At 38.6% G+C, this 15,904-nt stretch overlaps 3 protein-coding genes and 1 long non-coding RNA gene across 5 annotated transcripts; 2 read left to right on the plus strand and 2 right to left on the minus strand.

Annotated features, from left to right (window-relative positions):
* On the plus strand, positions 163-3,102 carry LOC109716926 (60S ribosomal protein L17). The gene is made up of 7 exons (XM_020242547.1): positions 163-306; positions 406-442; positions 664-704; positions 1,792-2,022; positions 2,413-2,515; positions 2,608-2,675; positions 2,788-3,102. The coding sequence occupies exons 1-7, from the start codon at positions 304-306 to the stop codon at positions 2,833-2,835; spliced, it is 531 nt and encodes a 176-aa protein (XP_020098136.1). The 5' UTR covers positions 163-303; the 3' UTR covers positions 2,836-3,102.
* LOC109716912 (UPF0235 protein At5g63440) lies at positions 3,517-7,343 on the minus strand. 2 transcript variants are annotated; one of them, XM_020242528.1, is made up of 7 exons: positions 7,105-7,343; positions 6,316-6,430; positions 5,798-5,951; positions 4,715-4,811; positions 4,488-4,576; positions 4,258-4,326; positions 3,517-4,045 (listed from the first exon to the last, which is right to left on the minus strand). In XM_020242528.1, the coding sequence occupies exons 1-7, from the start codon at positions 7,217-7,219 to the stop codon at positions 3,986-3,988; spliced, it is 699 nt and encodes a 232-aa protein (XP_020098117.1). In that variant the 5' UTR covers positions 7,220-7,343; the 3' UTR covers positions 3,517-3,985. The 2 variants fall into 2 exon arrangements, with proteins under 2 accessions (XP_020098117.1, XP_020098125.1); XM_020242536.1 differs by having other exon boundaries at positions 6,316-6,416; positions 7,105-7,314.
* On the plus strand, positions 10,445-14,748 carry LOC109708677. The gene is made up of 5 exons (XM_020230493.1): positions 10,445-10,506; positions 11,004-11,251; positions 12,030-12,108; positions 12,944-13,074; positions 13,543-14,748. Exons 2-5 carry the CDS (start codon positions 11,030-11,032, stop codon positions 14,521-14,523), a joined length of 1,413 nt encoding a protein of 470 aa, XP_020086082.1. The 5' UTR covers positions 10,445-10,506; positions 11,004-11,029; the 3' UTR covers positions 14,524-14,748.
* LOC109708686 lies at positions 14,909-15,898 on the minus strand. Its single transcript, XR_002215812.1, has 2 exons — positions 15,433-15,898; positions 14,909-15,353 (listed from the first exon to the last, which is right to left on the minus strand). It is a non-coding gene; the product is annotated as an uncharacterized LOC109708686 (long non-coding RNA).

Consider the following 15,904-nt stretch of genomic DNA (forward strand, 5'->3'; position numbering starts at 1 on the left):
GAATTTTGACCATATTTCATTTTAAACCTTAAAACTTTTTATCATGAAGATTAGTCTACCACGTCATCCGTAGACCACCAAACTACCTACTTTTGAGTTTTGACAACAGTGAAAAGGAGTGAGATTTTGCGGTCCACAGATTACTTGGTGCACCACGTCGACGCAACAACTAGTCCATACTGAGTTTTTCGTCCTTTCTCTATAAATACCCTTTCATCTCTAGGGTTTCTCTTCGCAAGCGGAGTGCGGCGGCGAGAGCGATTCCTCTGCATTTCCCCCCACCTCCCCAATCTCTCCGCGGCCATGGTAGGGTTTCCTCACCCTCTTCTTCTTCTTTCTCTTTTCCTTCTTCGTCTCGATCTCTTGATGCGTATCGTTCTCACTTCGTTTCTTTGTTAATCGCAGGTGAAGTACTCGAGGGAGCCCACAAACCCTACCAAGTGTAAGATCACATTGTTTCGTGTAGTAATTTAGTTGTTTTCGATCTTAATATAGTTCAATCTGAGCGTGGTAGTGAAAAGCGGACACTTTTATGAATCATTTAGTGCGTGATTTAGTTGAATAAGTGATTGTGTAATGGATTTGCTTGTAGTGTAATGGATGAGCATATGAAGACTTTTAGGGTTTGGGTTTACTTATTTTGCTTTGTTTCGTTTTTTGCAGCCGCCAAGGCCATGGGCCGGGACTTGAGGGTTCACTTTAAGGTAATGTGGTTTTTTTAAATTTTTTTTGTGAATATATCTATGCTTTGTGTATTTGTACTTGAGTGTTTTTATTGTTAATTTTGTGAAAATTTTTATCCTTCGTGCTGTTACATTATTGTGGTTGATCTAAGTATTGCTCTATCTTCCTGCTGCTTTTGTTCATATGATGTATAAGACTAAGGAACTATCATAGAGGGGTTAGTATATTGTTGCCTGTTGTATGCGCATCAAAATATATGCAAAAAAGTCCAATATTTTGAGGCCTTATTCTGGGACATTAAATATAACAATGAAATTTTTGGTTTTTCATTTGAGCAGTTTTTGATCCTTGCTGGAATTTTAGTTGCTCTAGATGAACAGTATGTTCTATTTTAACTGGACTGCAACTGCCTAAAGTAAAAAAGCAGGGTACTGTTGTCTTCATGAACAGTTCTCTCGTAAACTTTAGGGAAATCATGTACATTGTTATTGGGTGAACCTTTGTAAACTATGTGACAAAAGGTTCAGTAAACAATGGCACATATAATCATTTTTATTTGCTTTTTTCTCTTTTTTTTTTTTTTTGGAGGTGGCCAGGCTCAGTAATGCTTCATTCGGATGGAGAGAATTGGAGAGGAAAGAAGAATAAAAAAGAGGAGAGATAAAAAGAAAAGAAAGGAAAAGTAAGAAAGTAATTTTCTCTCTGGTCCTTTGGATTAAAGGAAGAGAAGAAGATAAAATAACTTTCCTTTTCTCTCTCTCTCTCTCTCTCTCTAGTTTTGGGGAGAAAAAAATTGACCGCTATGGAAGGTCATTTTCTCTCAATTTCTCTTCGTTTGTCTCCGCAAATTTTGATCCAAATGAGACAGTTATTTTCTCTTCTTAACTTTCTTTTAAAGTATTTTACTTTTAAAGTATTTTACTTCATCCCCCAACGGCTTATAAGCAAAAGTGATAGATAGCAAAGTACTGAAAACTTGTAGTTTTAAGAGGGTCATTTAGTTTTTGATATTTTAGGACGGCAAAGTGAATACTGCTATATAACTGGGCAGTTTCCTGCAATTTAAGTTGTCTGGCAATCAACTTACTATCTTGTTGATTTCAACAGAACACTCGTGAGACAGCTTTTGCAATTAGGAAGCTGCCGCTGGCAAAGGCTAAAAGATACCTTGAGGATGTGATTGCTCACAAGCAAGCAATTCCCTTCCGCAGGTTCTGTGGAGGCGTTGGCCGGACTGCACAGGCTAAGTCCCGCCACTCAAATGGGCAAGGCCGCTGGCCTGTCAAGTCTTGCAGGTTCATTTTGGATCTGCTCAAGAATGCTGAAAGCAATGCGGAGGTACGAACCTTACTCCTATTCTCCTTTCTGTATTATGTGCTCAGCACTTTTATGTATTTATACTCTTGTAAAATCACTTTGTTACACATACATCCCTGTAAATTTTGAATTTTCTTATATACCCATTGCAAGTATAGTTTCTTGATATATGAGTTGTCCTATTCATGGGGCAAGTTAATATTTGTATTAGGAGATGCTTGTAGAGAGTTAAGAGGGGGGAAATTTTGTAAGGCCAAGGTTATATATTGATTAAGAAATTAAGTTTTTGTGGGGGGGACCTATATGGCAATTCAGATGTTGCAGGAATGCGTATGGAAACTAGATAATTTTTCAGGGGTTCATCAAAATAGCCTATTTTAAACATATGTTTTCTCCACCTCTTAAACTCAGGTGAAGGGTTTGGATGTTGATGCTCTCTACATTTCGCACGTCCAAGTGAATCAAGCCCAGAAGCAGAGGCGTCGCACCTATCGTGCTCACGGCCGCATCAACCGTGAGTATTCTGTTCTCTCTCTTTCCTTGTGCTCGAGTTGGACAATCTACACTTTGGTGCTTGACAAATATTTATACACTGGTCTATTGCAGCTTACATGTCTTCTCCGTGCCACATTGAATTAATTTTGTCGGAGAAGGAAGAGCCAGTTAAGAAAGAGGTAATTTTTAATATTGTGGTTAACCTTTACAGCTTGATTATGTTGTTTTTGAAGCATGTTAATGCCGGTGAATATGTTTAATCACTTATAAATTTCACTTCTTATGTTGCAGCCGGAGTCGCAGATTGCGCCCAGGAAGACTAAGAACACTGTTGTGTAAGCAGAATCTCTTCTTGAGTAGAAATATCAGTGATTGTAGTAAATTTGAGTTGAAATTTTGCGATGGCTGCCCACTCATTTGTTTCAATGTTAGATGGACTTAAGGTCACCTTTTACTTATCAGCTAGTATTTTAGTGGAATTTGTCAGCGTTTTATTGGATTATATTTCTGGTCTGGAATGTTTCTTGTCTTTTTAGAGAATTGAATGATTATTGAGGTGTTACTGGATTTTTTTTTTTTTTCCTAAGCAAGCATTTTGATGTTTCAGTTGCTGTTCATTTTACACGATGGTGCTATGCGGCAGTTATATACTTGATGTTCTGATATTTGATTTGGCACCAGAAATTTGCAAGCGAAAAAACACTCCTTTTTCGGGTGCTCTCTTTTTTCCTTTCTTTCTTATTACCTTTTTATCTTTCTTATTGCTTTTTCTTCTTTATTTTTTTTCTAAATGGCCTTGTTGTCACATTTTTGTATTATTGAATGAAGCGGCAGTGCATGCTATCTTTTCTCTCTCAGAAAAAAAGAATAAACACTTACCTCTCTCTGTTAGCATTCAAACTGTTTTAAAAAAATACCAGGAAAATAAGAGATTTTCAATTTTTCTTCACCAATGAGAGTGAAAAGTGAAAAGATCAACCGCTTTTTGACCAGCATGGTGTACTGGTGGTTGGTTTATAATTCAAAACAATTTGGCATTCTAGTATCACAAGGTTTGAATGATACAATATGATCAGCACAATATGGTAACAGGGGGAACTTGGCCAGTATCATAGAGTCTGAATGAGACAAGACACCAGCACAGTTTGTTAACAAAAAGGGGATTTCGCATTCTAGTAAATCACTGAGTTTGGATGATGCAAGTTCTCATTCTAGTAATCATTGAGTTTGAATGATGCAATTTCACATTCTAGTAACCATTGAGTTTGAATAATGCAACATGACCAGCGTTAAAAAGGGGAATTTGGCAATCTAGTATCAGGATTCAATGCGACCAACATAGTTTGTAGACGGGATTCCAAACTAGTTCAATAAACCATCAGCAGCTTCCAAACTAGTTCAATAAACCATCAGCAGCTGCAGCTCCACGCAAGGAAATGCAAATGGAGAAATCTTCTAATACGCTCATATGAACGAGAGATTAGGCCCTTCAAGGCTGCACAGCTTCCAAAAGCTTCTCATATACCTGTCTCGCGGACAAATCCTCAACCTGAAACCATCATGCAAATTGAAATAAAATTGATTTTATTTTACATCAATTTCAAACAAAGAAAAACTTTGAAATTGTCTGATACAGAGCTTTGCAAGAAAAAAAAAAAAAAATCATATTATGCTATTCATTACGGTCCTTCAAGGATTAGGTTTTTGCCTGGGTTTTATTTATATGAACTTAAAAGAAAGGTTCAGATTGAAGTAACTCACAATTAGAAGCTTCGATTTGTTATTCCATCCTCTCTGAAGGGTCATCTGACTCAATCTTAGGCCCAGCACCTGTTTTCACGAACTATCAGTTTGTATGCCTATATTTCATGGCACAGCATTCAAAGCATCTTATGCAGAAACGCATCCTCATCAACTAGATATTATATATTTTGGTAGTTGATGGAACTGATTGTGTAGAATATAATAGCAAAAATGACGGAATCACAAACCTTTCCCATGAATTCTAGCAGTTCATTGTTAGCTTCTCCACGAGCAGCTGGAGCAGCTATTGTGACTCGAACATCATCAGCATTTACTCCTGAAGAAAATCGTCGGAGCCATAAAAATTAAATAATTTGAGTCGTAAAAAATTACTCATGCATAAGAAAATATCAAAATTCCGGTAGTCCAGGTTAATCAAAAGAGAAAGAGAACGATAATCAGGCCAATATAATACTTGTAATTGCTGAACGCTGTGCACGGTCCTCTACTTCAATTGCCACTTGGACAAGGCCGCCTTCCAACTGTGATATACATGGGGGTACAGGGGCATCCTGCCATGTTATATTAAAATTGTTTAAAAGAAAAATTAAAAAAAGACAAATATAATAAAGAGGCAGGTGCGAATTGCCTCAGTCAACCGCTAGGTGTTGAGCATGCTACCAATATCCAGTTCAAAGATTAAATTCAATCAAGAAAATCTGTTGCGAGAACCATAGACCAGATATGAAGAAAGTCATGAGAAAATCAACGTAGCAAGGTCCAAAAGTTCAAATCTTTTCAAACAAGAACAGTTACAAATTTTAAAAGAACACGTAAAAAATGAAAAAGACAATAGGACTTCAACAAATTCAGAGGGCAGCTTAAAAAAAAAAAAAAAGCAGAGCATTTCAAATAAGTATAAGACAACAATTTAAGCTGATAGACAACTAACGCACAATTACTTTCTTGCAGAATCCAAAATTGGATACTTCCGTATAACAAAAACTTTTAAAGTCTTTTACATGCTTAAAGGTGTTTTACAAGCCTATGCAATTGTCAACTTCGATGCACCCAAAAAGCCAAAAAATTGAGTCAATCTCACAGAAGACGAAATTATTTGAATGCCAAAAGAAGAGAACTGCTGGGTAAAATTCTTAGAAGCAGGAGATTAATCAGTCCAGCAATTCAATTGAATAACTTTGAACTTTGCAATCTAAGATTCAAACAAACAGGGCGAAAGTGCAGATATGTATCTCACAAGTATTTGCTTCTCCCTCTTCCGTGTTTTAAATACCACATTTAATCAGCACAAAAATTATACCAGTAAAACTTCCCTTAAGTTTGAAGCAACTCAATAGTAGGACATTTACATGCTTTTGCATCTTACTAAAGGTAAGACAAGCTAACTTGTTAATACTTCTTCACAAAAACCAACTCAAATGCCCGTTCACATCAGTGGAGACACATTCAGAGAAAGGATAATTGTAATCATCAAAAAGCATGGGCCAAAACGCCAAAAAAGGATAAAAAAATTATGTCGAGTCCAAATCCTTAGTACCTGTGGATTTGTTTCTGCTACAACAGAACTTAGTGCACCATCCACGATATATACGAATGGGGCAAGCTCCAAATCCTCTTCAGAACGATAACAAACAAAAAGTTCACAGCCTACACAAATCATGCGAAATTGTTTCTCCATTTTTCCCTCCCCACTGCAGGCAAGAAACAGTATCAAAATAAGGACTCATAAACCACATTGCAAAATCAGCCTTCATCTAGCCAAATTTTTACTATTCTACATTTGAACTTCTTTTTTCGTTCATGTATGTTTCTCAGGATACAATAAAGGACCATTTCCCGTCTACAATTAAGCCAGTATTAGGCTTCCTAAGACCTAAGAAAATGCTATATTATGCGACATGCTACAAAGCAATTCCAATTTACCTGCTAGTTTCTCACTTCTATTTGATTTTCAGGATCAGTACAGCAACACAGTACTCTACCCAATTGGTTCACCATCACATTGCAGCATAAATGCATCCATAATATAAAATCTAGAAATATGTAGAAAAATACCGCTTTAGAAGGACTTTTCCGGCCTCCTTTACATTGAGCCTTGCTAGATGCTTCTTCTTGTCCAGCACATGCGCTTTATCCGTTTTCCGCTTTGGCATCTTCTGCAATTGGGTATCTTCAGAGTAAACGCATCAGAATCAAAACGCATTCACACAAACGCAAACCAAAAAGTAGCTATAATCAAATTAAAACAATAAACCACCAATAAAGCATCTAGAAATCATAATATTTTCAAAAAACAAAAGGTACCATAGATCCTTTTCTACTACAATTAAACCCTAATGCACCAACAGTCGTGCATAATTTCTAACCTAAACTTAGCCAAATAACAAGTACACATTTTCGTTCACAGACCAAAAAAAAACTGAAAAACTCACAATTACCACATTAAAACACCATGCCAGTAATAAAAGAGCTAACTTTAATCATAATTTTCTAGAAAATGAAAAAAAAAAAAAGGAGAAGCATAACAGAACCTGATATTATACTAAAATTAAACCCTAAAAGCATCAGTATTCACTGTTCAGTAATAATGCGCATCGCCAAATCTATCAAAACAACTACTTCGACACACACACTATGAGTTTCAATGCCAGATTTCTGATACTTAGACCCAAAAATCTGCGCCACAAAAACAGGAAAAATGGGTTTCCAAGCAAAAATTTTGGGCATCGAAGACGAGGGACCATGATTCAGCAAGAGGGGGGAAAGCAACACAGGGAATGATACAGGTGAGTGACTAGGGTGGGGTTAGGGTTAGGGTTTTGGGGGATGGTGTTGGGTACGGACCGGTGATGAGGACATGGGAGCCACAGTGCTTGCAGTAGTAGACGAAGAGGTCGGACTCGGGCCCATCCGGGGCCGCGTCCTCGCTCGAGTACGTGTGCGTCGTCCTCTTCGGCATCGATGCCTCGCCCCTCCTCTCCCCTTCCTCTCTCTCTCTATCTCTCTCTCTCTCTCTCTCTCTCTGAGACGCGTCGATGGGGAGGGGGGAAGAGACGAAGAACGTAGAAAGAGGACCGTGCGGGGACGAGGTAAAAAATAAAAATAAAACTAAAAATAAAAAATAAAATAAAATGGGTTAATTTTATACAAATTCTTACCAACATAATGATCTCAATATTTTTACACAAATATAAAGTAGCAAATAAAGATTATAAAATTTATAGCTAGGTCTATTAAAATAACGAAATCTTAATCGATGGAATAAAAAAATAAAAAAGAGTCGTCTGCTAGCAATTTAATTTTCTAAAGAAACTTCAAATCCAAAATATCTGTCTAATTATCGTCATAAATTTTCAGCCAAGTTGTATCTAGCTAGAGATTGCACTGTATTGTAGAGAGATTGCACTAAGCACTGTAAAATATCCATTAAATTACTCCGATCCCTATAATAGAAGCCCTCTATAGTTAGTTTTGATATAAAAAATTCTTGCTAGTACCTTCTTATGATACTCAATGTGATCTAATTAGCTACATAATTTTCACTGGTTGTTCCCAGTACGTCGATGTTATTTTCACTTCCTCTGGACGGTTACCTGTAAACAAAAGAAAGAGAAAAATGCAAAAGAAGAAAAAAAAAAAAAACAGATCAGAATACCTTGAACAAAACAAAAGGCAAAATGATTTTCTTAGAAGCAATTTTCATAAAATTTTCATGATTTTATATGAGTTGCCTATTAGATGTATCTTTATATTCGTAAATAAAAATAAAAACTTCTTTTTCCAAGTTTAAGAAAAACCGGCTTTAAGAAGAACTTAAAAGAGATAATTACTGCAATATTCATCGAGTGCAAGAAATATGATTACTGTCAAAAGCAATAGCTAAAAAAGAGGAGATATATAACAAATTCGACAACTTCACAATATTCACAATTTTGATGCCACCATAAGAAATGATCAATAACAAAATATCATTCTTTACTTAAGTATATTATTCGGTTGTTTCCTATTGGTGAATATACTATAACCCAAAGTTGGGACGAGTTCGACCCCTATATAAGACAGATATTGGTTACAACGGGACTGGGATCACTTCGGGGTAGAGCCAGGATGAGGACGGGTGGCCGAGACGATGAAACTGTAACCACACTCTCTCTCTCTCTCTCTCTCTCTCTCATTACTATAATTAACTGCAAATTATGATTTTTCGCATATGCCCTTTAAACTTCATTAACCAGATTACTCCCTAACTAAAGATGAGAATATTTTTTTGTGGGAAACTGCTCTGTCAAGAGATATACACATAAACTGATAATAATAATAAAGAAAATCAGATTTGCGAGTGGTACGTACATAAATAGATGATTTTGCAGGAATACATATATATATATATATATATACACACGCGCATAAACTCTCTCGCATATGTGTTCTTGTGTATCTAATATATTACTGCATGTCTTGACAGCTTGAGAGAGGAGGATCATCTGTGCCGAAATTCGGTGACTGGGACGAGAAGGATCCTTCTTCGGCTGATGGGTACACCCTCATATTTAACAAAGTGAGGGAGGAGAAACAATCTGGCTTGGGAAATGCTCCGATCATCGCCAACGACGCAGCGCATCGTAATGGCTCCCAAAGAGATGGCAACGAGCCTTCGGTGAGTGCTACTTCTGCGAAACTAATGAAAAGGTTGCTATGTTTTTCCTATCTATTGCTCTCCGTATCGTACTCTGTCCCTCTACTGTGAATTTTTCTATTCATTTTTGTCCGTAGACATAGCAGGCCAGCGACCGAACCATATAAATCTATACACTGACTTTCGTGTTCTCCCTACAAATCTTTGTTCGATTTGTGTGTTTCTAACAGCATAAATCTCCTTGAGTTCTCACCATCTGTCGTTTTAACAGAGCTGGTCGTGCTTCGGTCGGTGCAAGTGATGGATATCTCCGAAGAACTACATGAAGACCTGCAACTATGTATTGGAGGATCTCCTTTTCCTGCCACTCTTGTTTATCTGCATTCTCTGATGGTTGTTGTTGTTGTTATTATTATTCTTACTANTTCGTATCGTACTCTGTCCCTCTACTGTGAATTTTTCTATTCATTTTTGTCCGTAGACATAGCAGGCCAGCGACCGAACCATACAAATCTATACACTGACTTCCGTGTTCTCCCTACAAATCTTTGTTCGATTTGTGTGTTTCTAGCGGCATAAATCTCCTCGAGTTCTCACCATCTTCTTTGTCTCGCTGTCGTTTTAACAGAGCTGGTCGTGCTTCGGTTGGTGCAAGTGATGGATATCTCCGAAGAACTACATGAAAACCTGCAACTGTGTATTGGAGGATCTCCTTTTCCTGCCACTCTTGTTTATCTGCATTCTCTGATGGTTGTTGTTGTTGTTATTATTATTCTTACTACTACTTTCAAAGATGTGTGTGTGGATGTATTCTTTACATTATATACTTCTGCTTCATTGTACCAAGACACTTGTTTGATATGTAAAGATGTCTTACTTTGTTTTTAATTTATCTTTCACTGCTCCTACAGTTGGTAGGTATTCATAATAGCATAGGTTGGTGGGCTGGGTTTAGACTCACCCTTCGAAATCGGCCCGAACTAGTCTAACGGGTCGAAAAGAATAACCCGTTTTCTTGTTATTTATTATCCAATCAAGTTGTATGGGGCTGTGTAATAATAACTAACTGGTATAACTAATGTGATGTTTCTTATAATCGAACCGGACCGAACCGAACTTACCAAGAAAGCTCAAAACGGAACCGGACCGGGCCGGTTCGGCTCCCAAGCGTAATTATTTTCCCTTTAAAATATCCGGTTTTTAAACACGTGGGTACGCTACATAACGGACAAGGAAACGCGGTCCTTTTCTTTTTCTTTTTATTTCCCGGGAGTGAAAATGTATAGGGTAGTCCCTGTACTTCTCCAATATTAATATGATGTCACCGTACTTTCTCCAATACACAAGGAAATATTTATTTTGTACGTAAGTGTGAAATTTTAGGAACTGAGTTGTAAATTGGAGACAATACAAGGGATTCTTATAAATTTTGTCCTCTTCGCTCGCGTATTTAAACTTTGAAATGATCGGCATTAGTCGAAGCTAATCTCCTCCTCCTCCTCCTCCCCTCCTCCTCTCTCTCTCTCTCTCTCTCTCTCTCTCTCTCTCTCTCTCTCTCTCTCTGATCGATAACCTCTACTAAAACCCTATTAGGCGATTCCAGTTCTTAGGTACGGTTCTCGGGCTATTTCCCCTTTTTTCCTCTTCTTTTTCCCCTTTTTCCCGCTTCATTTATTGGTCTTTCGTGTGGTTTTTTGTTCCCTTGGATTGGAGTTGGTTTAATTTTTGAGTGTTTGGGCTATAGGTTCGTCAAATTTCTTCTTTTTTTTTTCCCATTGATCCGACTCTTCGTTCTTGGTGTACACTTCGACTTGTTTCATCTGTTTGATTAGAGATTTTAAATAAATAAGCGATTCTTGGTGGATGGCGATGGATTTTTACGGCTCATACAGATCTTCTTAGCTCAGTTTCCTTCTTATTTTCATGTTGCGAGCGGTAATTTGCTTAAATGATTAGAAAAGATTCGATTTTTACCAACACAATCGAAGTTGGAAAGAATATATATATGTGTTCTTGATGCATCAATATTGCTAAAGCTTGAGGTTTTATCTGGTGGTATTTTTTGAATCCAATAGAAATGAACTTACAATTAAGTTAATTGGATCAGGGAGGTGATCATTGAAAGGGCTCGTGATGAACAACGAGCGCAATAAGGTTGTTTATGATCTAGACCTTAATTCTCCTCCCGCGGATAGCCAAGAAGGGAATTTGATCTCGCAGGACAACGCCGTATCCGCGGCAACCTCTGGCGCTGTCAACTCTCATCCCCTGCCGAATATAGGGTCATATTGCACTCCGATCATTGTCGATTCGGATGAAGCTGATATGCTCTCTGCGCCCACTGGGTTTCCCCAGGTCTATCCTCTGTTCCCTGTATTGCATTGTTTGTTCCTTTTTTGTTTGTTGTTGGTGTAAGATAATGTAGGATTCCAACTTGTTTGCTTCCTCTATGAAGCACACGTCTTGGTAGGGTGCGCAATATTGGTTTACAAAAGGAAAGCCAACCAAATGGCACCAAATTAGACAATTTACTTTGGTTCATTTGGTTTGAGGTTTCAGAATCGCGGCATTGTTCGGCCATCTTTATGTTTCGTTTTATTTTTTAACTCGATATCAATTTGATTGAATGCGCCGGGGGATGAACTTCTTTATTTTTATTATTGTCGGCCAGCTTGCAAACTCATCTTTCTTTGAGAAAAATGAAGCAAAAAAGGTTTCTAGTTTTTTTTTTTCTTTCTTTCTTGTCTTCAAACGAACAGCATAGTTGTATTGTATGCAACCTATCAGGCGTACAATAATGCATTCAAGGGCATAGAATTTAAGTTTGAAAAAACAAACAAAACGCAAGCGAACCTAAACAGGCCTATATATTTTAATTCACAGTTTCCAGATTGGTTGAGAAAATTTTCTCGTAGAAACCAGACCAGAAGCCTGCCATTGGATCGCAGGCTAGTGTGTAGGATCTTTAATGTGGTCTTGCAATGCTGTTTATTTAGCACTTTCTTTCTTTTGCAGTTATATCAATTTTGCCATACTTTTGGATTGTCTTGTTGTGAATGAAGTAGTTAACGGAATATAGCATGATGCTTATTTGCTCTTATATTTATGTTTTTTTTTATTTACTTTGTTTTAGATGAGGAACCCGTCTACGAGTAGCATGATGACGATTGTCTTTGATGAAGATGTGGAAATAATAAATCCGAGACAATCAGGTTAGGTTTTATCTTGAAATGCTGTTATATGAATAATGAAGATAGTTATGAAATTCTGTTATTTAAAGAAGTATCTGGCATATGTTGTTCTTTAGTTTATTTCTTGGTCTTTCTTGTGAAACAACCATTGTATTCTCAAATCTTAAGCTGCTAACACTCCACTCCCTCTCATGTCTGGGCTCGAGACTTTTTGACAAGGCTCATGACATGGAATTAAATTAAATGGGAAGAAATTAAAAATGCTAGGACCTGGCGTGACTCGTACTTAGGACCTTCTCCTCTGATATTATGTAAAACAACTGTTGTACTCTAAAAACTTAAAGGTGTTAGAGAATGATGTTTATATATTTTTATATTTAACATGGCATTCAGATTGATGATTTTCATCCTTCTTGATATAAATTATTTATACGAGCTTCAATCTCAATCTAATGTGGAAGTGCTTGTTATCATGCCGACTCCACTTTTCTAAGTTACCGAACAAAGCTACTTTCTTAGAGCATTTATGATAAGTATCACGGTATCTTCATCTTTATAACATCAATTCCTTCTATTCTGCTATCTATTGCACCGTTTTTTCAATTGTACATGTCAATGCTCGCTCCTTTCTATAAAGTAATTGGTAGCTTAAGCAAAGCCAAAATGCATTATGAACTGCACAGTTTTCCTCAAGTTATGTTCTTATCAAATTAGACCGGCAGACCATTGACAGCAGGTGGGTCCAAATCATTACAAGGGAAAATATACGTTTTATTGTGCATGAATAGGATATGTTTTACATGTACAAATTTTCATTTCTTCTTCTGACTAGACATATCTTCTTTTCTTCTCTCAGTGAATGTTACGAAGGACCCGCCAGCCACATCGCCTCTCTTCACTGACAACAAGTGTGAGAGTGTTCCACCAAATACGACCCTAATGAACTGCGGTCACTTGCAGGATACAGATGCAGGTCGCAGTCCCAAGGTAAAAAATATATATAGCCGGACTATATATATATATATATATATATATATAAAACAAAAGAGCTCATCTGATTTTCCCTTTATTATTATTATTTTTTTTCTTTTACAGTTTCTATGTTAGGCTTGTTTCTTCTCTTTTCTTCGTGCTACAGATGCAACTTTGATTCTTTCGTTCAAATCTTCTCTTGTTTAGTCATTAAATTTAGGCACTATATTTGTTTAGTCCTCATGCTGGTATTACCTGTGTTTGCTTAATGAAGGCTCTTATTATTAGAAGAATGCCAAGAGTGATTAAAGGAGCTTACATTTTTCTTTTCCTCGGACGTCTGTAAACTTTCATGCTTAAAAATACTTTTTTGTTCTTCCCTTTTGCGGCCGTTATTTCCACTGTCTAGCACTAAAATGTTTATGCATCTTCAAACTGAATCTTCTGCTCCTGTGAGTTCTAACCCAAACAACCGCATGGCAGAAAAGGAATGTAACAAGACCAACACAGGAGCCAGCAAAGGTTGTTTCGAATGAACCCAATGACGAGCCGGCGAAGGTTGTTCCAAAGAAAAACAAGGAGCTCCCCAAGAATGACCTCGCCGAGAAGGAAAGAAGCAACCGCTCCTCCTCCGCCTCCTCCCCTGAATCTCATGATGATGCCGCCGCTGCCACCGAGATCGACAACATCAGCTCCCAACCCGACCACCTCCTCTCCACCATCCTCCACTGCCTCCCCGCCCAAATAGCCGCCAAAACAGCTCTCCTCTCCCGCCGATGGCGCAGCATCTGGACCGACCATCCTCTGCGCCTCGACGGCGACTCCCTCAGCAGCCTCAGCCTCCGCCCCCACGGGCAGCCCGGCCGCACCACGAAGGGGATGCACAGAAAGGATTGGCGCTCTTGCTTAATTACCGACATCCTTACCTACCACCCCGGCCCTGTCGAACAATTTCGCCTTGGCCGCACCCACTCCGGCAGCCGCGAGCCACTCCGCGACTCCTGGTTTCAAATTCTCGCCCAAAAGAGCGTCTACCAGATCGAACTGGATTTCCCCTCCTTCCACCGCCGGCAAGATCTGCCGGCCTCGCTCCTCGCCTGCGAGACTCTACGCACGCTCTCGCTGAGCAATTGTCGACTGCCGGACGCCGCTGCCGCCCCATTCAACTTCCTCCACCTTACCGACCTCAGCCTCTGCTGCATGGATCTGACGGAGGAGGTCATATCCAGCATACTTTCAGGCTGCCCAGCACTTGCCCGCTTATCACTCATCCACAATTTTCCCGTGCCTCGGATTAGAATCCGATCTCGCCGTCTTCTTACCATGACGGTTCGAGGCAATTGGATTGGCGAGCTTATTATCGAGGACGCCGAGAAACTTACACGGCTGGTTTTGGATCGGTCGGAACCGAAGACATCTTTGAAGATCATCAATGCCCCGATGATCAATACGGTCGAATATTGAGCGATTATCGCGGCGTGCAAGAGGTGCTGTGATTCTGTGCTTATCAAGAACATCCATTTTCTCCATTTTCTCCATCCCCTTTCTTTTCCCCTTTCTTTTTTTTTCGGTCAATTGTATATGTGCTTATGCAAATTCTGCAACATTAAAACAACAAAGCCATCTGAAAAGCTAGAATTTTTGAAGAGAAACCGTGGCATACGGGGCATACGGCACATTTGTTGTCTATAATCTTGTAGTTCAAAGCGTAGCACTTAATATGTTTCAGTTTAGATACGAAAGCTAACAGAGTATAGCATCTCATGCACGCCTTTGGTTCTCGCACATCATCAACTTACTCTCAAATCAGTGGTGAGGGTTACAAAGCAATATGAAACAATCAGCTAGAAGTTTAGAAAGAAAAGATCAACCACAAGTTAAAACTGAAGCTGTAAGATCACATTACATTATGAGCTTCATGTCCTGTTCAATAGTTAGGCATCGAACGAACATCGAGAACAACAACTATGTACAAATAGTTACCACCATTACATATCTCAATTCAACTAACTATTATGCTAAACTATTGTGAATTACACAAGCGCCCACTCAATCTACTCAATCTGGTGGTGATCGACAAGAAGCAAAACTCTTTGAGTCACTTGGTTTACTTAATGCTCGGCTTGCACGATTGCCATAGCCATAAACAAACCCCTCCCCCAAAAAATTTCACTGAATCCTATGGTTAGTGCTCATACCATAAAGAGGTATCTCAGATCTTCCACCGTGAGGCGAGTAGTGTGGCCACCAGCTCCTTCCCCGAAAGCGGAAGATACCATCCTTCGCTTCTCCTCCTGAAACAAAGAAAGGCGAACTTTGTAGAATAATTGGCGTGATCATCTAGTACACCGCTATAAAAAGTCAAAAACGAACCTGTAGGGCTAATAAACGGTCCTCCACTGTATCTTTAACAGTTAGACGAGAAACAGTTACGGGCCGAGTCTGACCGATTCTATGTGCTCAATCAACGGCGTGATCTTCAGCATATGGGTTCCACCAAAGATCAAGAAGAATCACATGGCAAGCAGCAACCATGTTCAAACCGAGATTTCCAGCCTTCAGCGACATGAGCATAACTCGAACCTGAAATTGAAATTCCTCAATATAAGGGCTTTTCCCATGGCTTAACCCAACTCTACTTCAATGAAAGAATAAAATGTATAAGCTTTCACATGCATATATCGCTAGAAAATCAGTCAGTTCCACACATAACCCTGTAAAGTTTGAAGTCTCACATATACATATAATGTGTGGAGGTTTTTCTACAAAAACAACCTAAATTTAAGTTGGGGAGTCTTCCTGTTCAGGGGAAGTTGGTTTGTATCAGAAATAGTTTTCTGGAGGC

This window comes from Ananas comosus, linkage group 1 (genome assembly GCF_001540865.1).
Source record: "Ananas comosus cultivar F153 linkage group 1, ASM154086v1, whole genome shotgun sequence".
Lineage (NCBI taxonomy): Eukaryota > Viridiplantae > Streptophyta > Magnoliopsida > Poales > Bromeliaceae > Ananas > Ananas comosus.

Coding starts and splice junctions, on each gene's coding strand:
- LOC109716926 (XM_020242547.1), top strand. Junction 443..663: donor GCCCACAAACCCTACCAAGT/GTAAGATCACAT, acceptor CGTTTTTTGCAG/CCGCCAAGGCCATGGGCCGG. Junction 2,676..2,787: donor AAGAGCCAGTTAAGAAAGAG/GTAATTTTTAAT, acceptor CTTATGTTGCAG/CCGGAGTCGCAGATTGCGCC.
- LOC109716912 (XM_020242528.1), bottom strand. CDS start 7,219: ATGCCGAAGAGGACGACGCACACGTACTCGAGCGAGGACGCGGCCCCG. Junction 6,431..7,104: donor CTCCCATGTCCTCATCACCG/GTCCGTACCCAA, acceptor TTTACTCTGAAG/ATACCCAATTGCAGAAGATG. Junction 5,952..6,315: donor GGAAAAGTCCTTCTAAAGCG/GTATTTTTCTAC, acceptor TCTTGCCTGCAG/TGGGGAGGGAAAAATGGAGA.
- LOC109708677 (XM_020230493.1), top strand. CDS start 11,030: ATGAACAACGAGCGCAATAAGGTTGTTTATGATCTAGACCTTAATTCT. Junction 12,109..12,943: donor AATAAATCCGAGACAATCAG/GTTAGGTTTTAT, acceptor TTCTTCTCTCAG/TGAATGTTACGAAGGACCCG. Junction 13,075..13,542: donor ATGCAGGTCGCAGTCCCAAG/GTAAAAAATATA, acceptor ACCGCATGGCAG/AAAAGGAATGTAACAAGACC.